The sequence below is a fragment of the Protomyctophum parallelum genome (assembly GCF_964188405.1).
Source record: "Protomyctophum parallelum genome assembly, chromosome: 2".
NCBI classification, from domain to species: Eukaryota; Metazoa; Chordata; class Actinopteri; order Myctophiformes; family Myctophidae; genus Protomyctophum; species Protomyctophum parallelum.
In genome coordinates, this window is record NC_139699.1 from 30,010,545 (window position 1) to 30,034,399 (window position 23,855).

Below are 23,855 nucleotides of genomic sequence, written 5' to 3' on the forward strand. Positions count from 1 at the left end.
CACTGACTTCATTATCGTTATAGTTATCAGTAGTGTGACTGTGAATGGTGCTTCACTCTGCAGCATGTGTTGGTACAACACTTCCTCTATAACATTGGTTTTCAAACTTATTAGTGTCAAGGAAAGGACCCCCAAATTGATATGTATTTGGCTGCGGACCCGCATCTGAAAAGGGTTTTGTTCCAGGGACCCCCAGAAGAGAAGATTTGTGTTCAAATAAATCATAAACCTTTTCAAAAATAGCAGATGTACAAGCTCGTACATCTGCATATACATGGATAACCTTTTTTTGGTGGTGGCTCAGGGGTAGAGTGGCCGGATGGTAACCGGTTGTCAGTTCGAACCCGGGCTCCCCCAGAGTTAGTGTGAAAGTGTCCTTAAGCAAGTCTCTGAACCCCTAATTGCTCCCGATGTGCTGGTTGGTGCCTTGCATGGTTTCCTCTGCAATCGGTGTATGAATGTGTTTGTGAATTGGTGCATTGATGCACAATCTATGTAAAGCGCCTTGGATAAAGGCGCTATGTAAATGCACATTTTACCATTTATATAAATGCACCGCGCATTTACCATTTGTATAATACAGAGATAATTACGTTTAAGTAATGAATCGTTATTATTAAAGTCAGTGACCATCAGCGCACACACACACACACACACACACACACACACACACACACGAGAGTATCTCTGTGCTAATTGTGTGCAAATCTTTGTATGCTAATTTATTTGTGTCATCACTTCCAAATTCACTTGTTTAATATTTATCCTGACTGATACTGACTAAATGTGGTATCCCGGCCTGAAAATGCCTTTTATGTTTATTAAAGAGCTGGAGACTCACCCTATAGCAAGGAACAGAATATAGAGCTATTTAACACGTATTTAAAGCAAATCACTTAACCTACCTTCAAATATTACAAAGTGTTACCATTTGACTTCATTTCTTATTTACCTCTGTAAAAGCTGCCAACTCTTCGAGGCATCGACTCACTGAAGATCATGCGGTTTTCCTTGGAGGACCCTCCATCATCAACATGGGGTCCTGGGTCATGGTACATAGCCACCTGGAAAACACACACACACACACACACACACACACACACACACACACACACACACACACACACACACACACACACACACACACACACACACACACACACACACACACACACACACACACACACACACACACACACACACACACACACACACACACACACACACACACACACACACACACACACACACACACACACACACACACACACACACCTTTAAAAAGTTACAAGAAAATATTAAATTATGACAGGCAATGGAGAGGGAAAGTGCAGGTCAACGCCATCTGCTGGTTCTGTTAAAAAAAACTCAGTTTTCTCTATGGACACATACCCCCTTTCTCGTTGATTATGCATAAAAAATCTGCTAGAACTTGAACTTCCATAAACACATAATACTAAGATATAATGGTAAAATATTTTAAAGCATGATATGACTGCTTAGATAATTACATTTAAACTTCAGCCAGCACTGTTGTATTGTCTCACCACTCAAAGAACAAAAAACTAAACGGTCCAATATGATGCAGCGCTTCTTGTTTTGATTAGATCCAAAGTATAATTTGAAACACTGTCATGGTGTCCAATATAACTGCAAATAGGGGCAACATACAGTAATATAACACTTGTGTGCATTGTAAAACCTGTAATGCGAATTAGAGGCAATTCATTGTTCATGCATGTTTTGTACAACAACAAATGTAGTGTGAAGAAGTATGAATGGGGCTTTGGGAACAGAGAAAGCTATGACGCAGAGATAACAGTAATGAATTTAGTGAGCATGGTGGGACATGGGGAGTCATGGGCTCGGACCTCATTTTTAGAGCGCTGTGCATGATAAGCGGCAGTGTTGTCCCTCGTGGAGTCTTTGATGGGGGCGCATGGGTGGCTGATGTCTTTAGGGGATTGCTCGCTCTGTTGAGAAGACGAACAGGTGCTGGTCAAAGCAGACTGAAACAGGAGCGTTGAGCAGTGGCATTGACAATGTAAGACAGTGTGATGTGTTGTGAGCTTGTAAATCGGCTATTTTCACAGTTTTTGTTCGCCACATTGTACAACAAAATAGTCAAGTGGTTCCTTGACATTAAAAAAAAACCTGCTTCTTGATAATATTTGATTAACATACGAGCAACATATGAGCAAGATTAAGATTGTATTCGTAAATATTGTTTTTTTCTATATGTTTGGGTGAATTGCCCAGCCCAAGTCGTGCACATTAATGTATACAGATAAGCACACCAAGCACACCAAAAAAGGCACGCTCGCAAAAATTCCGACTGCATGAATAAATTAACTATGCTATGCACGTATTGATAAGCCATCGCTAACCCTCGCCATGTTGTCTGTGCAGTCCTCTCTGGAAGAGCTCCTGGAGTGTCCCGTGGTGAGGGTGGTCCGGTGCTGTAGCTGGGGGGAGAGGAGCTGGAGGCTGCTGGTGCGGGTCGGCGGCACCCCCTGTCCTGGGGCGGGCAGGGCCGTCGTCGTCCCGCTCTCGCCGCCGTGGGTCCGGTGGCGCTCCCGCCGCACGTACATGGAGTGGCGGTGGGGCCGCTGCTGGGAGGAGAAGGGGGAGGTGTAGCCCAGCCCATAGTGGTAGGACTCATGAGGCGACGGCAGGGTGTGAGTGAGCCCTCCTCCTCCAGGGTCCAACAGCTCTGGAGCTTTGGCCTCCTCTGCAGACAGACGAGGGGAGGTGCGGGCCATGGAGAGAAAGCAGTGGTGTGAACTAATTAAGCTAGGTACATTTAATAAAGGACTGTACTTAAGTGTACTTTACTTGAGTATGTCCAATTTCCAATACTTTTACTTCTACTCCACTACATCTACTTTTTACTTGTAGTAGGCTACTTAAAGTACATTTTGATGCCAATACTTTTTACTCAAATATATTTTTTATTAAGTTTAAATCCTAGGCTCGACGCCAAGGACATGATGTTTGTTGGTCAAAATGTTAAATCCTTAAATAAACAGGGTTCCCTTAGCAATCCTTATGTTGTCTCTTTCGTTCCCCTAGATAGGAGCGTAACAATATACCATATAAAGTTCAAGTCAAATGTCGGTCAGTCTGTCTGTTGCGGGTGGACAGAATATACCCAAATATGGACATGCAGATTGATGTTGGGCAATGGTTACTTTCACAAAAAACATCAAGCTCAAGTGGAGTTAGGAGGTTTTTGTCGAAGTGCTTTTTAATACTCTTTTTACCAACACACAAACGTAAAGGGTGTTCAATTACACTGATTCATAAATAAATAAATAAATAAACACTCAAAACTGGAATTAGGTGGTTTTCTTCCGGACAGCAACGATATGGTATGTAACAATATTATCTAATTGAATCCCTTAAAAGTAACTGACCACAAATTCATACCTGGTGCCAGAGTCTTGTGCCTTGATTTGTGTCGAGAAGAAGAGTCGAGGGTGCTGCTCTCCATTCGGACATTGCCACCGCTGCGAGAGGCTGGACTGTGCCCAGAGCGTTCACTATGTCGTGCAGAGGGGCTGCCAGGCGGCGGCGGCAGCGGGGTGGCGTTGAGGTCTAAACAGCTGGCTGGGAAGAAGCGGGCCCCGGCCCCGACCCCCGGCGCCACACCGGAGCCCGGGTCGTCCGGGTGCAGCCGCACATCACTGAGGTTCCCCACAGACTTGGTGTCATTCAGTGCGTTGTGGCTTTTGGACAGGCTGAGATAGGAGGCGGAGCTCTTAGAGGAGGACGACATGGAGCCGTGGGCAGAGTCCGCCATGCTGTGGGTGTGTCGGCCGTGCTGCTTCTCCGTCCCGGACTGCAGCGTGTTAGTCTTGCCTTCCAGAAAGGGGTAGCGGCTGGCCTGCGGCTGAGAGCGAGAGGAACTGGACTTACTGTGGCCATACTTGGCAACGGGAGCCTGCTCTGGCAGCTTGGAAGATGGCGGCCCCAGGTTGAAATCAAACTCTGTCTTGCCTTTGGCGTCTTTGGGAGTGGGACTGAGGAGGTGTGGCAGGTTGTTATTGACCAGGTCTTTGCTGCATGAGATCGAGCGATTGAGAGTCTGAGACATGTACTGGTTCTTGGTGTGGAGTGTGGGACTCAAGTTGGAGGGAGGAGTTGGTTTGTTGCCATTTAGGAAGTTCTCGTTACCTAGATGATGGAGGTCCCCGTGGCGAGGGAGGCTGGAACACTCTTTACTGTTAGAACGACGGTGACTCGAGCTCTTACCATGACTCCTGCAGAGGAAGGTAGAATAAATACACATTGTTTTTTCTTCGCTCTCTTCGCTTCGGTAGAGTGGAACAATGAGTGCCTAGTGAATACCACTCACAAAAGCCTTGTGAGTGGGTGGGATTGGAGTGGGATTCTCCCCCCTCAACTCTGCCCACATACTCTGATCTCTGTTTGAATGAAAACTAGGCCCAGCTTCCAGATTTAGTCCGAGCTATACACTGACCATAGAAATAGAAAAGTATTAATCTCGCGTCACCAGGCTTTCCTGTGTGGAGGAAAACCTGGTATTCATTCTAAAACTGAGCCGTGTGATCCGGTATAGAAAAAATAAATAAAACAAAAAACAATCGTATTCCGTGTTTTCCGGTTGACGTTGCATTGTTTTCATTCCCCACATAATGCAAATCTAGCTAGACCGAACTAGACCGAACTAGTTCGGTCTAGCTAGTCCGATGTACATACTGGCCCAGACAGTTAGCTCAACCATCCGGGCACCTAGGCTGCTGCGCCAACCTGACGGCATGCCGCAGGTTCGACTCCCGATCCTGACGACCTTCGCCGCGTGTCTTACCCCCCATATCTCTCCCCATTTCCTGTCAGATTACTTTCAACCTATCAATAATAGGCAGAAAAGGACAAAAAAAAGAAGAAAAAAAGACATAAGACGTACCAAGCAATTTTATACCAAAAGAAACGAAACGATTATACCAAACTAAACACATTATAAACATTTATAAAACACACAGACACACTTAACGTGCTTTCAAAATCGTTCCAAAATAGTAGATCTACAAGCTCACAATGTGTAACTTCGGGACACATTGTGATCTTGTAGATCTGCTATTTTTGCATACAACTCTTGTACGCCGAAATAGGGCATTGTTTTACGGGGGTGGGCACAAAAAGTTCAAATATGGACATACAGGATTTGTGCGTGACAGCGATGGTACTGTATGGGACATGCAAAGCCTGGACAGTCATCTGACCTAGTAGGAACCGTGTTTTCTCCATGGTGGTGAGTCTTCCGCTTGGAGGAGCGTGGAGGATTGGGAGAGCCAGGGGGAGGCTTGTCTCTCTCCACCTGCCTCAGGGGCTGGAAGGCAGGGTGGTTCAGACTCTGCTCCGTCAGGTAGCGCTCGGTGGGGGTCAGCAGCAGCAGGTTCTGATAGGAGGAAGCACGCGAGTGGTGAGGAAAGGACCATTCTTTATACTTTGTGAACCGGTGGTTCTATTTATGTAATTTAATTTAGTTGTTTTTCAAATGTTTTCAAAAATAGTGGATGATGAGCTTGTAGATTTAAGCTAATGTTGAATAGCCAAAGCATAAACTAGGGTTATAGAGGGTATGCATGTGACATCATCATACCCTGAAGTTATGCGAAAACGCCTACTGAGTGGCAAAAAACTCCAAACAGAAGAGTCCTATCTGATTGCATCAAATTACGTTAAATGACATTAAACTCACTTTGCCACTAGATTTGCCACTCAATTTATACATGCACATACCATCTATAGAGGTAAAAACCGATGCTATGCGAGAGTGCGGTCTAGCTGGCCAGAGTTGGAGATTTGTGGAGATGTGATAAAGATGGATGATGAAAGCATTGTTACACTATGTCTTACCTTCATCAGATCCAACATCAGACCACTGAGAATGCCCAGATACCTCCTCTCCAGTGTCTGAGGATGAGTCACTGAGGGAAACTTCACACACAGACACACACACACACACACACACACACACACACACACACACACACACACACACACACATAGTCACATTTGATGTTGATGAGAAGGAATATGCATCTTTGGCTTTTCAATACGAACATACGATGCATGTTATCTATACCAGCAAGATGTAGCAAATTATAATAACAGAAATGTATTACTGGAGATCAAACTAAAAACACACACACACACAGTGAACACCAACCTATCTCATGAGTCATAGCAATCCACTCAGTCATGGTACAGGTAGAGAGAGAGAGACAGAGAGAGAGAGAGAGAGAGAGAGAGAGAGAGAGAGAGAGAGAGAGAGAGAGAGAGAGAGAGAGAGAGAGAGAGAGAGAGAGAGACACACACACACACACACACACACACACACACACAGAGACACACAGACACAGACACAGACAGACAGACAGACAGACAGACAGACAGACAGACAGACAGACAGACAGACAGACAGACAGACAGACAGACAGACAGACAGACAGACAGACAGACAGACAGACAGACAGACAGACAGACAGACAGACAGACAGACAGACAGACAGACAGACAGACAGACAGACAGACAGACAGACAGACAGACAGACAGACAGACAGACAGACAGACAGACAGACAGACAGTTCCTTACCCTGATTCCATGGAAGCGAGGGTTGTTGTAGAAGAGTTTCATCTGCTCTGCAGGGAGAGATCCTAGTACCTTCTGAATGGTGAAGAGCTGAGGAGGACAACATCCTCTATGATGTGTTCATAGAACTCATCCTCACACAGAGCACTGTGCAAGAGTTCAGGTTAAATGCTAGTGTGTGTACTGTAGGTCACCCAAAAGAGAGATTCAATGCCCATGACCCAAACTAGTGAATAGCAGATCTACAGGCGGCAACATTGTTAGCTTGTAGATCAACTATTTTCACTACTTCTTAATTATTATCATTATAATTTATGGAATTTGTTTGTTTATTTTAAAAATCTTAATAATTATATATTTTGTTTTTAAATGAAAGAATTGGATTTATACTCGAGTGACCCACAAATGGGTCCCGATCCACGGTTTGGGAAACAGTGATCTAACAAAAACATACAGTAACTCACATAACGGCGCAATAAGTGTTTTTTTTTATCGAAATAAGATAATAATCTGGAATAAGGGAGATCATTTTGATTCGCCAACCTGGTCCATCTCACTTTCACCAGGAAACAAGGGCTGCCCGTCACTCAGCTCCCCCAGGATGCAACCCACGGACCACATATCCACCGCCTTGCCATAGGGAGCACTAGGAGAGGGAGAGACAGACAGACAGACAGACAGACAGACAGACAGACAGACAGACAGACAGACAGACAAACAAGGAGGGGAGCAGGGGGAGGAGTGTTTCAACAAATCTCTGATCAGAAAAGGATCATTTTGTCATTTACCCCATTATGACCTGAGGAACTGAGTCTACAATGTCTCCTAAATCCTTTCAGTTTTCTGAAAAACCTGTTTCTATGTCAGTGCTTCTCAAACCTTTTCATGTCAAGGAGCCCCAAAATGATATATATTTAGCTGCCGACCCATCTCAAAATAGTACACGCGCGGCACTAAGTTCCATGCTATGAGCTTCTATATCTGCTATTTTTTATTAGCCAAAGTATAAAATAATGGGTAAAGTGGTTAAAAGCTAAAGTGACACAGAAGTGGTAATGGATGACTGGGTGCTGATGACAATGATGGCTGAAATGGGCTTACATACAGATAACATCTCACGTTTATGTCATATCACACGTAAAGTCCAAGAGGAGATAATAGTGGGGGGAGATGAACAGGGATGTTAGTGGTGGTGATGATGGCTGACTGGCTGTCACCGACGAACATGGCGATTTCAAGGCATTCAGGAGCAGAGGAGTGTGGCTGAGAGACGAGGAGAGAGCTGAGAGAGCAGAGGCAGAAAAGATCAGTGAAGTTGGAGGGAGAGAGTATTTGAGTGGGTGGCATTAAAACGCTGTCTCAATAAATGTTCCTGGGTATTCACTAAATCAGGCAAACGCCTGGTGTCCAAACCAGAATGGACATTCAAGTCACAGCACTGACGCAGAGTCTTTTACTTATCGTTTCAAACCTTGGAAGCAGCATGACACATTATTCAGGACAGCATGTACAGCACAGACTGCCGGTGATGCATTTGCATTATGCTTTTATTCAAATACCTGATTCATTATGCTAACTCGGTTGTAGCTGATGCTGTTGCCAGAAGTGTGAGAGACTGAAAATGAGCAGTGAGATGAGAGATAGGTAAAACGACACATGGAACTTGACCTCACAATGAGGATTGATCACTTGTTGGGAGATGCCCTCACAAGTATAGAAATATAAGCACGCACACACACTTAGTCTTTACTCTGGCCGAATTGCGCAGCACCGCATACCATTTTGGTCACGTGCATGACGTGTCATGCGTTGGTGTGTGGTGCAGGCATCAAAGCACCCGCATGTGTAACGTGCAGATGAGAGTAAGACATTGATGGAGCCCCGGCCCATACACATGCACACACACACACACACACACACACACACACACACACACACACACACACACACACACACACACACACACACACACACACACACACACACACATACTCACCCCAGCAGTAGCTCAGGTGAGCGGTACCACCTTGTAGCCACATACTCAGTGTAGTTGGCATCGGTGCCCTCCGACAGGTTGCGAGCAAAACCTGAGTCAGGGCAATGAGAAATAACACAATCATTAATCAAGTCTTACTACACACCAAAAACTAATGGTGCCACTGGTTCTTCAGAGTGATGCCATAGATTAGAAGAAGATTTTTTTTTGGGTCCAGACCCAGGTTCTTCTTATTTTAATGGCCCTATGCATGTATGAACTTGTTTGCACAAATACTGGTAAAGTGTAAATACCAATAACATATATTGTGAAATGATGAGCAATTTTTTTGTATAATTTAACAAAGGACCTTAATATAAACAAACATCACAAAATTATTAGTTGTCCATCTGTGTATATCTTCTATGTCACTCTGTATGCAAATTTATCCACCAGAGGGTGCTGAAGTGAACTATGCACACTTCGCCAAAATGTAAGCATTGTGGAAAACATGACCTTTCCCCAAGGTTTTAATGGATGCTCTGAATGGTTGACAGTACTGTATGCATAGTTAATAAGGTGTCCCACAGTCTGTCAGACAATAGCCAGCCCTCAACTTGCCAAACTAGCTTTTATGCTATGTGCTGAAGCTAGATTATGTGTTAACTAAGGACACGGAATCCATGCTCTGGAGCTTTGAATTGGTATTTTGGAGCTTTACGTCAAGGATGCAAAGCCAATTGAATGTTTTCTGAAGGTATTCCAAAACTCTGCAAAATGTAGAATGAATGAAAAAAAAGAAAAGAAAAACAAATTCATGTTTTTTTTTTTTTTTTTTAATTAAAAACAAAACTGATCTCGATCCAGGCAAACACTTTTATGAACCAGGCACTAGAGACCTCAAAGATGATGAGTTTTTACTGTACCATACATATATAATAGGTCTAGCTGAATAAAAAAAAATTAGGAGCTCAAGATGATGACTTACCAAAGTCACAGAGTTTTAGAATGTCCTCAGAGCTGATAAGGAGGTTCTCAGGTTTGATGTCTGTGGAGAGACAAAGCTAATGAATAATACACATTTCCAACAACCTTTTACCTATCACTACTCACTACCACATTATATGCCACATTATTCTAATTAGAGATAATTATGCAACATATCATTTACAATTGTACATATAACATCTTCCTTAGTCATAGCTTGACAAATGTGTATAATATGGGGGAGGCTGTTCTATAATGGTTAGAGGTGCCAGCTTATGATTAACTGGAAAAAGATGGTTGAAAAAAGGGAGCGAGACAACCTGTCCCCTTATAATTTATATATTTAATATATATTATTATATTTAATTCATATTATATTATTAATATTTTGAAGGAAAAAAAAATATATATATTTACTCATAATCCATAATAACGCATCTGTGATCCAAAAATGGGTCACAATCCTCTATTTGGGAAACACTGCACTAGATGGCATTGTGCAAGGCAATTCAGTGGACAGCCATGGAATACTAGGTATGAATATCTGTCTCTGTCACATATAGATTTCCAGGATAAGAATGATTCTTCACCTCTGTGTACAATCTCGTTCTTGTGACACCAATGGATGGCCTTGATGAGCTGGTAGATGTAACTGCGTACTTTATCAGGTGGGGCGCCATTGGGAAGTTCCTCTAACAGCTCCAGCATGTTCTGCGAGGCATCAACACAAGGATAACTTGATGGACATGCCGAACACGTATTTCAGTATGATGACCTGCCCTGTGCATTCGTCGAATCGTCTGTATGTGTGTGTGTGTGTGTGTGTGTGTGTGTGTCCACAATCTTACACTACTAGGCTGATCAGCATCATATTTCTTGTGCATTCTGACAGCAGGCCAAGGACCTCAATCCTTGCTTATTTTTGGCGGTGCACACCGCTCCTTTACATGGCTACTGTATGTGTGTCCCTGTGTCTGTCCGTGCCTATGTTTGTCCGTTTAGAGTAGGACCTTTGACCCTGCTGTTTACACTATTGACCACTGTAGCTGATCACTCACTCACACACACACACACACACACACACACACACACACACACACACATCACACATGCACACACACACACACACACACACACACACACACACACACACACACACGCACGCACGCACGCACGCACGCACGCACACATACACACACACACACTAAAATGTAGTAATGCTGACCCTTTCAACGTATTCAAAGACGAGGTAGAGTTTCCCCCTTCTACGAAAAGCTTCCTTCAGTTCAACGATGTTGTCCTGCTTTAGTGTGCGGAGCATTTTCAACTCCCGAAGTGTGGTCTCCTTAACTTCCTCATTTTCTGGGGGGGGGGGGGGGGGGAGAAAACATGATGGGGTATATGCACAGCAGCCATTTTGGAAAGAACTCACCCTACTTCCCCTTCCCTACTTCCTCCACACTGGACCCAAATGGACCTTTACGGGTCCATTCGTACACTCTCAGAGTTACACATCCATTATACGGGGCCATTTGGAACCCACTCAAGGACACTTTTAGAACTACTGGTGTAGCAGTGTTTCCAGTGAGCCAACATGCTTAATAGCACATAGCAGCACCCTGAATGGAACAGAGCCTTAATTAGTATCATCGGGAGGGAAGGGGCCCAAAAGCCAGGAACACCCTAGCCCGTAGCACATTACCTAGCCTTGATGACCATTGAGTCTTATGCAAAGGTTAAAATGTAATTTAGACAGAAGCCAGATTTTTATATAGTATATCCTACTGTTTAGAGTAGACTGATGCAGGGTTCCTATAATCCTAGATTACTGAGGCACTACACTGCCTCTATCATGCATTTGATGAATGTGTTTATGTTTACCTTGCTTTCTGTAAGTCGCTCTGAATAAAGAGAATCTACCAAATGCCTAAATTCTAAATAGTAAGGCAAATTCTGACATACTTACAAACAGCCTCATTACAAAAAAAACAAAAAAAACATTATTTTTTATTTGTGTGTGTGTGTTTATCATGCTCAAGCTAGTGGCATCTAAGACGTACACAAATTATTTGTTTTTTGGTTCGTATGTGTAAGTAACCCTTTTTTCTCGTAAAATCTAAAAGAAAAAATCTGGCTTTACGCACCTTCACTGTCTTTGAACTTCTTAATGGCCACCAGCTCATTGGTTTCCTGTGAGACAAAGTGAGGAGTTTTATACATTAATCACAAAAAAATAGAAAAATAGGTACTGATTTGAGAGCAAGAGAAGAAAAAAAGCCAGAAAGTGACAGAAGGTCGGCATGGATGTCAAAGTTACTATTAATAGAATAGGAGGTGAAAGTCAGAGCGAGTGAGATATATTTTCAGCCCACTTGAATCCTGGCCTGAGCACATCACTGCAATCAGCATCAACAATTTTTTTGTGAATTTCTGTTCAAATGACTTGCAATGCCAAGTCACGCAATATACCAGTGAGGGAAAACACACAAAACTAAATAAACAGAAGTGAACATTTCGCCTGACGTCTGACTCCACGTTACCAGATTTAAAGAAATGCATTTATCGCTATTCTTTTCCCAGATTGCGGTTTTGTAATTGTACATCCAGTTCACGTCACTGGTCCCGGTGGGCCTTCAAAATAAACGTTTTCACTGGATAAACACTGGCAGTGGCTAAGAATTAATTAATTCATACCTGGCAGTTAATGTGTGGACCAGAGGCCGATTCTACAAATGCCTTCTAAATCAGTAGTTCTCACACTTTCAAGATTTTTCAAAAAATAGCAGATGTACAAGCTTGCAGCTGTGAGCTTGTACATCTGCTATTTTTGATTTGAATAGCCAACATATAAACCAATTTTAATAGGTTAAACACAATGTAGGTTATGGATTCAGTCAAGACTTCCCTGATAAAGGCTTAACCGCCGAAATGTTGGATTAATTTGTCTTAACCTGCTGCGTCCTAATAAAGTATTGGCACTCTGGCTATTGGCGTGTGCGGCCACTTTCTTGTCTTTTCAAGATTCCCTCTTCAGTCAAGACTGTAACATAAATTTGACTGACCCATCATGTGGATTTTTATCATGCTGTGAATACATGTGTGCGCTAGTAGAGACAAACATAAACCCTCTTGGTGGTGCAAAGCAACTGCTTCATCATATGAGAAACTTTCAAATTGTGAAAATAGTAGATCTGCAGATGTACAACTCACTATATGTTTTGACATGGCCAACCTACTCATTGGGAGCATTTAGGCTCAAGACAGTTCAATACTAAGCCAGAAGGAGTTGGGGATCAAACCCCAAGCGACCACTCTACCTGCTGACCGTGCTGAGACACTGCCGCCAAGCTTGCATTACGAGGATCACATCATGTTTACCCCCCCGATTGCCGCAGACACACAAGAGTTTTACATGAAACACAGACAGACAGAACTCTAAGCTTTAATGTACTGGATAGACACTTATCCAGGCAAAATCACCAGCTCAACTCCCTCATGGCTCACCATAGAACAGGAGGTAGCAAGACCACTCGCCCTTGGCGAGTGGTCTGGGCGAGTGGTCTTGGCGACTCGCCAAAAAGTCAAGTCCACTCGGCCCAAGCAGAAGGCCATTCGGCCCGGGGCGAGATGACTTCCCCTTTTGGCGACAAGTCAAGTGTTTGGCTAGTGTTTTCTTCACTTTCAGCAACTGCAGCCTTTGCTAGCTACTGTGCTAAAGCAACAAAAATAACATCCGTTAGAGATGAGTCGGTCATGAACGAACGAATCAAAATAACTAGTTCTTTTTGGTGAACGAAACCGATCCGGTCACTTCCGTGAACGATCCGTTCAAAATGCAAATGACGGGGAATCGCCCGGCTGCTCTTCTCATTCAGTGCGAGGCTGCGAGCCGGAGGGTGCAGGGCGGGGCCGTGCTCTCCGTCTCCAGGGCTCCCACAGCGCACAACAGTTGAAGAGGAGAAGTGGATGGTGACTGGTCATACGATACGACCGAAAGACCGAAATGCATATTTCGTTCTTCGTTCAAAGTGGGTCGGATCGGTCATACTGGTACATTGACCGAGCTAGGAGACCGAAAGACCGAAATTATTCGTTCTTCGTTCAAAGTTTCGTTCTTCGTTCAAAGTGGGTTGGATCGGTCATACTGGTACATTGACCGAGGAGACAGAAAGAACGAAATGCATATTCTTCGTTCAAAGTGCTGTAACAGTATAACCGACCGGGAGAAGGGGGTGGTGACTGAACGAAGTGCTGTAAACTAACTGTGAAATGTGTACGAATGACTGACTTGGGTCTGACATTGTCTAGCATTGGAAACCCATACGTTTTTATTTTGCGGAAGGAAAGACCGACGAGTCTATATAATAATGCATGACTGACTGACTGAATGACTGATTGTATTTGTAGCCCTCTGGTTGCAAATACAAATACTACTTGCAAAGTTGCAAGTGCAACAAACAACGTCATGATGATTAACTTAGAAACATTTGATTGAACTTTGATTGATTGATTAACAGTTTGCAGAATTACTTGTTTACAAGACTTATTCATGCTCCCCTGTGACGTCACAGGCTAATACATACCAAAAAATATATATAGTATTTAATGCTATAAAAACATGAAAATAGATTAGGCTCCTTCTTTATACTAATAGCATACAATTCATATTACCATAATTGGTTAGTATAGATTAAATATAGGAGGGGCTCAATAACCATGGAAACTAAAGGGATGGAGGGTAGAGAAATGGAGTTAATCAATGATAATATTTTATTTGTGGATATAAATTATATATTTCCCCTCAAATATCTTAGTTTTACCAACATTGTTAATGTGAAATAGTTTCAATATGCTTATTTATTTAAATTGTGATAATTGCTATAGCTATTGGAGCTCTGGTGCTCCCAGACAGACAGGGGATGTAAAGAGGAAATTATGCCCGGGTAGAAGGCATCATGCCTGGGGGTGACTGGGAGGAGTGACTGGTGTTGACATCGCGGATCGTCTGACTCTGCCAAAACGGAACAGTTACCCTTTAAAAAAACACCTCCATTCAGTTTCATTGTAACTGAGATTTTAGATCATAATTCATAATTTTTTAATACTGTATTTAGCTATAACGAGCGCAAATGTTCGATGCTAATTGACCGTGCTAGTCTGCTACTACCATAGACCGCAGGGGAAAAAATGGCTACTCTCAACCGCACAAGAGGAGATTAGACCCCATCCCTCCCAGAGAAAATCCCATAGCCTGGAAGGACGATCGGCCTGGCTCGGCCAATGATTGAACGACTCGTTCGAGTGACTGGTGGGTCCGTGCCATAGAGTATGGTCCGTACGGGAGATCCTTTAGAGGGCAGCAACGGACCATCTTGGGGCTTCACTTTCGGGTCGAGTGGACTTCCCCTTTTGGCGAGAAGACTTCACTTTCCGGGGCGAGTTCTCTCGGACAACCCGCCCCGGAAAGTGAAGGCTTCTCGATCAAAGGGGAAGGCCACTCGCCAAAGATGAAGTCCACTCGCCGAGGCGAGTAGTCCGGTATTCGAACAGGACATCCATAAAACGTCCCTGCCTGCCCTTTTGTTTTCAACGACAAAACCCCTGGCCTCCATCTCGAAACATTTTTTGGTTAAACAATCTCTGAGTATCTGGTATCAAATAAGGAAAGCATTTAAACTACCTGAAATATCTGCTTATACGCCTATACATTATAATCACACTTTCCCCCCTTCATTGGATAAGAATAGCTTCACACTCTGGGAGAATAATGGCATCAACACTTTATCTGACCTCTATATCGATAATATTCTTGCCTCTTTTACACAACTTCGGGAGTTTTACACCCTGCCAACTTCACACTTCTTCCAATACCTCCAGGTTAGAGACTATACGCGCAGAAATATACCACATTTTAAATCTACTCTATCTCCCTCGCATGATTTCTATTAAGAATCAACACCGCGATTCTAAGAGTCTTGTTTCACAAATGGTAGACTTTTTCACATCATATGAATCTCCCTCTACACAGCACTTGAAAGAGGCCTGGGAGAAAGATCCCAGATTGTTATAACAATTGATGAATGATGATGATAGCTGGGAATCATATCTTAACACATACACAGTTGCTCCATAAACTCCAGACATCAATTGATCCGATTTAAGGTAATCCACAGGCTACATTACTCCTGCACTCATTTTATCCCTCTGTTTCTCCACTATGCTCAAAATGTAACACGACAGAGGGCTCTTTAGGACATCTTTTTTGGTCGTGCCCCAAACTAACAAAATGTTGGAGTGATATCTTTAAGATTTTCTCAGACGTATATGACTGTATTATAACCCCAGACCCCTACTGTGCTATTCTGGGTGGATTTCAAGACCTGTCATTTCTATCTCATTACCAACATAAAGCTATACAATATGGCATGGTTATCGCAAAAAGGAATATTCTGATCCATTGGAAAGGAGTGTACCCTCTTTTAATGCATGGCTAGCAGAATTGACCAACCCGTTGCAAATGGAAATGTGGAATGTGACAACAGTGTTTTTCTCACCTATATGATTAACAGGCTGAAGTATGTATGCACATGAGTATTTTATTTTATTTTATAAAACTCTTAACTGTGATTTGAGTATTATTATTTTTAGTTTTTTCCTTTTTCTTTCCTTTTCAGTAGAATGGGGGGGGGGGGGGGGGGGTTGGGAGGGTTTATATACAGATGTGAAGTGAATGTTTGTACAGTACCGTATGTCTTTACAGTGGGTGTTTGGGGAGGAATGGAGTGGGGCTGAAGGGAGTTGTGAGAACAGAGAACATATTACTCAATTTTTTGCTTCACTGCATTGGCTTCCGGTTGTTTTTAGGATGGATTTTAAATTTATTTTACTTTTTTATAAAGCTCTCAATGGTCTCGCACCTTCCTACCTACATGACTGCCTGCCTAAATATGTCCCAAACCGCCCCCCCCTCAGGTCTTCCACTGCTGGCCTGCTCGCTGTGCCTAAAAAATGTGAACTATAAAACACGGTGGCGTCAGTGCTTTCTGCTTCTACAGGCCGGCGGCGTGGAACAAACTTCCACTGTACCTTCAACAGGCAGCCTCTGTAGACATTTTTAAAGCACAGCTCAAGACCTACTTCTACACTCTTGCTTTTAGTTGATCTTTTAAATTCCTTGTTATTCATGTCCTCACTGTATTGCATTACTGCTATTATTTTAATGTTTCATGCCTTGCTTTTATTTTATTTTTTTCTCCATTGCTCTGTAATGCACTTTGAGCTGCATTTCATGTCATGAAAGAAGGTGCTATACAAATAAAGTTTTATTATTATTATTATGTCTCTTCCTTTAAAAGTATCTAGCAACAAGATGGCAGTAACACTTATTTCAAGAGAAAAAGAGGGCAAGTTGTTGACAGATGTGTTGGTGTTGCAATCATTTGAATGACTTGCATCTTCATGCCGGACCACACAAGCCTTCACTGTAAGTAGCCTTGCCGAGCCATGAGGCCCATAGGGCAGGAGCCTATCTCCTGTTTCTGTAGCATGAGGCAGCTTGATGTACAAGTACACCCCCTGGACATGACGCTAGTATGTCGCAGGGACTTACCCCCAATCCAACCCTTGATGCTGAGTGTCAAGCAGGGAGGCACTGGGTCCCATTTTTAGAGTCTTTGGTATGACCCGGCCGGGGATCGAACCCCGACCTCCCAGGTGCTTTTTACAGGAGGATGGTGTTCATATAAAACGTCAAAATAAAGTATCGTTTGCTGCTGTCATTTAGACGAGAACCGTGTTCTCAGGAGGTGAAAACGCAACGAAGTGAAACCACCTCCCAGAGTGGAAATCTTTGAGAACGCCGTTTCCTATGGTCTCCATATAAACAGACAAAACGGTGAATCCGCAAAACTTATGACATCATGGCTCACGTTGGCTCACAGCGCATTTGTTTATTACATTGATGCAGAGCCATATCATTATGATATAATGGAGTTCCTGAACAAGCCTCCCTCCTTGCCTACAAAGTGCTGCTCATCAGCGATGGTGAATGTAAAACCATGATGTAATGTGTCTTTGTTTTCTCTTGTTCCTCTGCAGAGCCATTGTCCTTTTGAGCTCACTGTCCTTCCAACAAGGACCACACTGAGAGCCGACTGGTCAGGAGGCCGAGCTCTGGCATAAGCAGGGTGCATATCTTTGGTCTGATGTACAGTCCGACACCCTACCCCAAACCCTAACCTAACCCTAACCGCACGGTGTCTTAATGGCCACGCATGTCGGAGTAACGGGTGAGTCTTAACCGGTCACGCATGTGTCTTAACCGGCCACGCATGTGTCTTAACCGGCCACGCATGTGTCTTAACCGGCCACGCATGTGTCTTAACCGGCCACGCATGTGTCTTAACCGGCCACGCATGTGTCTTAACCGGCCACGCATGTGTCTTAACCGGCCACGCATGTGTCTTAACCGGTCACGCATGTGTCTTAACCGGCCATGCATGTGTCTTAACCGGCCGGCCATGCATGTGTCTTAACCGGTCACGCATGTGTCTTAACCGGCCACGCATGTGTCTTAACCGGCCACGCATGTGTCTTAATCGGCCACGCATGTGTCTTAACCGGTCACGCATGTGTCATAACCGGCCACGCATGTGTCTTAACCGGCCACGCATGTGTCTTAATCGGCCACGCATGTGTCTTAACACTCCGATTGCCCGGGGTTATTTAATCCATAAAATCATATCAGAGATTTATAGCAGCGGAGCACTTTTACCGAAGGACCGGATGTTATCCGCGCCACGGCTTCCACGCCCTCCAGAGCGCCGCCTCCACCACGGAATGGACCACGGACGCAACTTCAAGATCGGCGCGGGATACCGCTGCAGGCGTCTTGTTTGCTTGTTTGCTGGGCAGCGATCATCGAGGAACATCCCCCCCTCCCCCACACCCCCAGTCAATCCAGGGCCACTGAGGACAATGGACCACCACCCTCCCACATCCCCACCCCAGCCGTGGACCCAGTATCACTGTCTACAGTCAACACGGCCACCATCAGGATGGACCACATGGTGCATGTGGCGTGTGCATGTATATTCACAAAGACACTGAATATGTTACTCGTACTGACTTACAGCATGATGAAATTGAAACTGTGTGGGTTGAATTCATTTTCAAAAATGCTAAATCAGTATTAGTTGGCACCGTCTATAGACCGCCCGATCAGAATGGATTCTATGATATACTTGAGGGGTGCTTAGCTGGGGAGGATTGTGTAGAGAAAATCCTGATTGGCGACTACAATACGGATATGCTTCGTAAGGAAGCACCTGTGTTTAAGTCATTTAGTCGGTTTTGTGATCTGCATGGTGTCAGTCAGCTAATTACCCAACCCACAAGAGTGTGTGATTCTACTCAAACTGTCATTGATCTCATTCTAACCTTGGACAAATCCAGAATCTCCAAGAAAGGGGTTATTGTTTGTGGGCTCAGTGATCATTTTATGATTTTCTGTACCCGCAAAATACAAAAACTAAAGTTTGACTGTCACAAAACAGTCATATCGAGGGACCTCAAAACCTACTCTAGCGAGGCCTTTAACCTTGAACTGGAGAGTCTGGATTGGTCCGATGTGCTCAGGAGCTCACTAGTCGAAGAAGCATGGCTTGGCTTTAAAACCAAATTTACATCAGTACTAAACATCATGGCTCCTTTGCGAACCGTCAGGGTCAAAACTGGCTGCAATGAAAACCAGAGACAACAAATGCTCTGAACTTCTTAAATGCAAGTCCAAGCTAGCCAAGCGCTTCGACAGTGATCTCCAAACCAAACTGTACATCCTAAAAACCCAATGTAACAAGCTAAGAAACGGTGTTATTGCCATGACCAAATCAGCAAAAAGTAACTTTATCAATGATAAAGCCGAGGAAATTAAAAACAATCCTCGGGAGCTTTGGAAGCTACTAAACAACCAACTAGGCTGTGGTCAGAAACTAAAAACCAGGTTTACTAACATAAACATCAAATCGAATAACACCCTCATCACTGACAAGCTTGATGTAGCAAACCACTTGAACATCTTCTTTACAAACATTGCAACAATGCTGGTTAACAAACTGCCCTCCCACTCTGGGCGTTTTGGTGTAGAACACATCAAAGCCTTCTACAAAAACCTAGGTGTTTGTAAAGATGATTTTAAAATGGCAATGGTAACAACTGAGGAGGTACTTAAAAAACGGAGTGCCCTCCAACCCCACAAGGCCACTGGCCATGACAATATTCCCTCCAAATTTCTCAGAGACTCAGCCATTTCCATAGCTCCCGTCATCACCCACATAGTAAACCTCTCCATCAAACAGGGACAGGTCCCCCAAGATTTTAAACTGGCCAAAGTAACCCCCCTGTACAAAAAAGGGAGTAAATTAGAACCTGGCAACTACCGCCCTATTTCTATTCTAAGCTCCATCTCGAAAGTGATGGAAAAAATAGTCTATGAACAGGTTGAAAAGTATCTTGCCACTAATAAATTGCTGTACGAGTTCCAATCTGGTTTCAGAACATCCCACTCCACTGACACATGCCTCCTCTATTTGAGCGACCACATCAAACACGAGGTGGACGCTGGAAAATACTGCGGCATGGTCATGCTGGACCTCCAAAAGGCTTTTGACACCGTGAACCACTCCATACTGGACAGGAACAAACTGCAGGTTGAAAGGACCCTCAGCTCTGAACTCGGTAGAATCTGCACCTGGCTCGCCGATAACAAACTATCCTTACACCTGGGAAAAACTGAATCCATTCTCTTCGGATCAAATAGTAATCTCAGCAAGGCAGATGGCTTCTTGGTTAGAGTGGGTGACAATATTATCCCACGAAAAGATCAAATTACCTACCTAGGTTCCATCCTGGAGGCCAATCTTTCCGGTGATAAAATGGCCACCAACGTAATCAAAAAAGTCAATCAAAGAACAAGATTCCTTTACAGGATCTCTTCACTGGTCAGCAAAAACACCTTGAAGACCGTAACAGGAGCCCTCGTACAAGGTTTCTTTGACTATGCATCCACCTCTTGGTACCACAGCACCTCAAAGGCCCTTAAAACAAGGCTCCAGACCTCCCAAAACAAACTGGTCAGGCGCCTACTTGGCCTCACCCCCCGAACCCACCTCACCCCTGCCCACTTTGACAGGCTGGGATGGCTTAGGGTCAACGACAGAGTACAGCATCTTGCAATGGGTCTGGTCCACAAGATTCGTTACACCACCAAGATACCCATGTACCTGTCTAAATACTTCCTTAATGTAAACGAAGTCCACACCCACAACACCAGAGGGAGTGCAACAAACCATGTACAACCCAGATTCGGCACAAACAAGGGACTAAATTATTTTCGCTCCTATGCCACCAAAATGTGGAACGCCCTACCAACAGTCATTAAGACATGTGAATCCCTTGACTCCTTCAAAACCGCTCTCAAAGGGCACCTACGGATGGCTGCAATTCGAAACTGGCCTCTGTAAGATCTGAATCTGAAACCAGGGACAACAAATGCTCTGAACTTCTTAAATGCAAGTCCAAGCTAGCCAAGCGCTTCGACAGTGATCTCCAAACCAAACTGTACATCCTAAAAACCCAATGTAACAAGCTAAGAAACGGTGTTATTGCCATGACCAAATCAGCAAAAAGTAACTTTATCAATGATAAAGCCGAGGAAATTAAAAACAATCCTCGGGAGCTTTGGAAGCTACTAAACAACCAACTAGGCTGTGGTCAGAAACTAAAAACCAGGTTTACTAACATAAACATCAAATCGAATAACACCCTCATCACTGACAAGCTTGATGTAGCAAACCACTTGAACATCTTCTTTACAAACATTGCAACAATGCTGGTTAACAAACTGCCCTCCCACTCTGGGCGTTTTGGTGTAGAACACATCAAAGCCTTCTACAAAAACCTAGGTGTTTGTAAAGATGATTTTAAAATGGCAATGGTAACAACTGAGGAGGTACTTAAAAAACGGAGTGCCCTCCAACCCCACAAGGCCACTGGCCATGACAATATTCCCTCCAAATTTCTCAGAGACTCAGCCATTTCCATAGCTCCCGTCATCACCCACATAGTAAACCTCTCCATCAAACAGGGACAGGTCCCCCAAGATTTTAAACTGGCCAAAGTAACCCCCCTGTACAAAAAAGGGAGTAAATTAGAACCTGGCAACTACCGCCCTATTTCTATTCTAAGCTCCATCTCGAAAGTGATGGAAAAAATAGTCTATGAACAGGTTGAAAAGTATCTTGCCACTAATAAATTGCTGTACGAGTTCCAATCTGGTTTCAGAACATCCCACTCCACTGACACATGCCTCCTCTATTTGAGCGACCACATCAAACACGAGGTGGACGCTGGAAAATACTGCGGCATGGTCATGCTGGACCTCCAAAAGGCTTTTGACACCGTGAACCACTCCATACTGGACAGGAACAAACTGCAGGTTGAAAGGACCCTCAGCTCTGAACTCGGTAGAATCTGCACCTGGCTCGCCGATAACAAACTATCCTTACACCTGGGAAAAACTGAATCCATTCTCTTCGGATCAAATAGTAATCTCAGCAAGGCAGATGGCTTCTTGGTTAGAGTGGGTGACAATATTATCCCACGAAAAGATCAAATTACCTACCTAGGTTCCATCCTGGAGGCCAATCTTTCCGGTGATAAAATGGCCACCAACGTAATCAAAAAAGTCAATCAAAGAACAAGATTCCTTTACAGGATCTCTTCACTGGTCAGCAAAAACACCTTGAAGACCGTAACAGGAGCCCTCGTACAAGGTTTCTTTGACTATGCATCCACCTCTTGGTACCACAGCACCTCAAAGGCCCTTAAAACAAGGCTCCAGACCTCCCAAAACAAACTGGTCAGGCGCCTACTTGGCCTCACCCCCCGAACCCACCTCACCCCTGCCCACTTTGACAGGCTGGGATGGCTTAGGGTCAACGACAGAGTACAGCATCTTGCAATGGGTCTGGTCCACAAGATTCGTTACACCACCAAGATACCCATGTACCTGTCTAAATACTTCCTTAATGTAAACGAAGTCCACACCCACAACACCAGAGGGAGTGCAACAAACCATGTACAACCCAGATTCGGCACAAACAAGGGACTAAATTATTTTCGCTCCTATGCCACCAAAATGTGGAACGCCCTACCAACAGTCATTAAGACATGTGAATCCCTTGACTCCTTCAAAACCGCTCTCAAAGGGCACCTACGGATGGCTGCAATTCGAAACTGGCCTCTGTAAGATCTGAATCCCCCCCCACCCCACCCCCCCCCCCTTTCCCCTCACTGTATATGTATCTTTTCCCTTTTTGCTTCCTATATGATGAATTCCTGTTCTGTTCTTTAGCTACATAGAAATGTCTATTTGTATGTCTCTAAATGTTTTGATGAATTGAACAATGTGGACCCTGTTGTAAACAAGTGTAATGCTTAATTGGGTCGTCCACTCACAGTTAACAGTCTTTGTATTGAGTTTGTGCTTGAAATGTACTGTAAAATCTGCAAACTGTTAATAAATATTTCAATCAATCAATCAATCAATCCCAGATGTGGCTGTAGCAGCAAAATGTAGCCAAAACACCGATCGACAACAACAGGAAGTATGATTAAATCTACCGCAACTAGCGACGGGACCGCGGTGGGCCGTCTAAGACATGATCTTTTCTTAGAATAGGACGGGATGATTTCTAAATGTATAAATGAACACTGGTGATTTTCCATGTGTACCATATCTCATATGTAACCTCCAGTGACTTCCATTGATTTGCCTTTACAACCAACAAAGCCATCATACTGTATACATTCATTTCTAATGTTCCACTGATGTAAACACAGCTTTAGATCACCAGATTAAAATGGATACAGCTTCAAATTTTTTCAATACGCAATTTGCAAAGCAAGCCATGACAATAGGTAAATCTTTCAAGTTGCTATAAAACCAGAACTGTAATTCTGCAAGAAGTCGATTACTGTTATCTGTTTAGCTCCAGCAACCTATTCATCAATCTACGGTTATACTCTAGCTCTCATTGGGTAGGATGTTGGGCACCAACTGCCACCGTTTACGTCTGTGGAATATGCCCTCCCCGTTTTCTTGGGCCTTTTTTCCTTCTCTATATTTTGATTTGACGTAGTTTGAAATGTGACCCTTTAGCCTAGTATCAATCAATTGTTTGACTGCCTTTGCTGTTTTTATGCCATGTTTTTAA

The 23,855-nt window shown here is 43.8% G+C and overlaps 1 protein-coding gene across 1 annotated transcript in view; it reads right to left on the reverse strand.

Moving 5' to 3' along the window:
* Positions 1-23,855, reverse strand: part of cdkl5 (cyclin dependent kinase like 5) — a 41,679-nt gene that overhangs the window by 9,275 nt on the left and 8,549 nt on the right. Inside the window, exons 3-15 of the mRNA XM_083758947.1 lie at positions 11,727-11,772; positions 10,808-10,944; positions 10,173-10,293; positions 9,584-9,643; positions 8,617-8,707; positions 7,164-7,266; positions 6,624-6,710; positions 5,884-5,964; positions 5,247-5,422; positions 3,430-4,262; positions 2,388-2,731; positions 1,872-1,973; positions 953-1,064 (exon numbers count right to left, since the gene is read on the reverse strand). Coding sequence (XP_083615073.1) covers positions 953-1,064; positions 1,872-1,973; positions 2,388-2,731; positions 3,430-4,262; positions 5,247-5,422; positions 5,884-5,964; positions 6,624-6,710; positions 7,164-7,266; positions 8,617-8,707; positions 9,584-9,643; positions 10,173-10,293; positions 10,808-10,944; positions 11,727-11,772 — 2,293 coding nt within the window. The remainder of the gene's footprint in view (positions 1-952; positions 1,065-1,871; positions 1,974-2,387; positions 2,732-3,429; positions 4,263-5,246; positions 5,423-5,883; positions 5,965-6,623; positions 6,711-7,163; positions 7,267-8,616; positions 8,708-9,583; positions 9,644-10,172; positions 10,294-10,807; positions 10,945-11,726; positions 11,773-23,855) is intronic.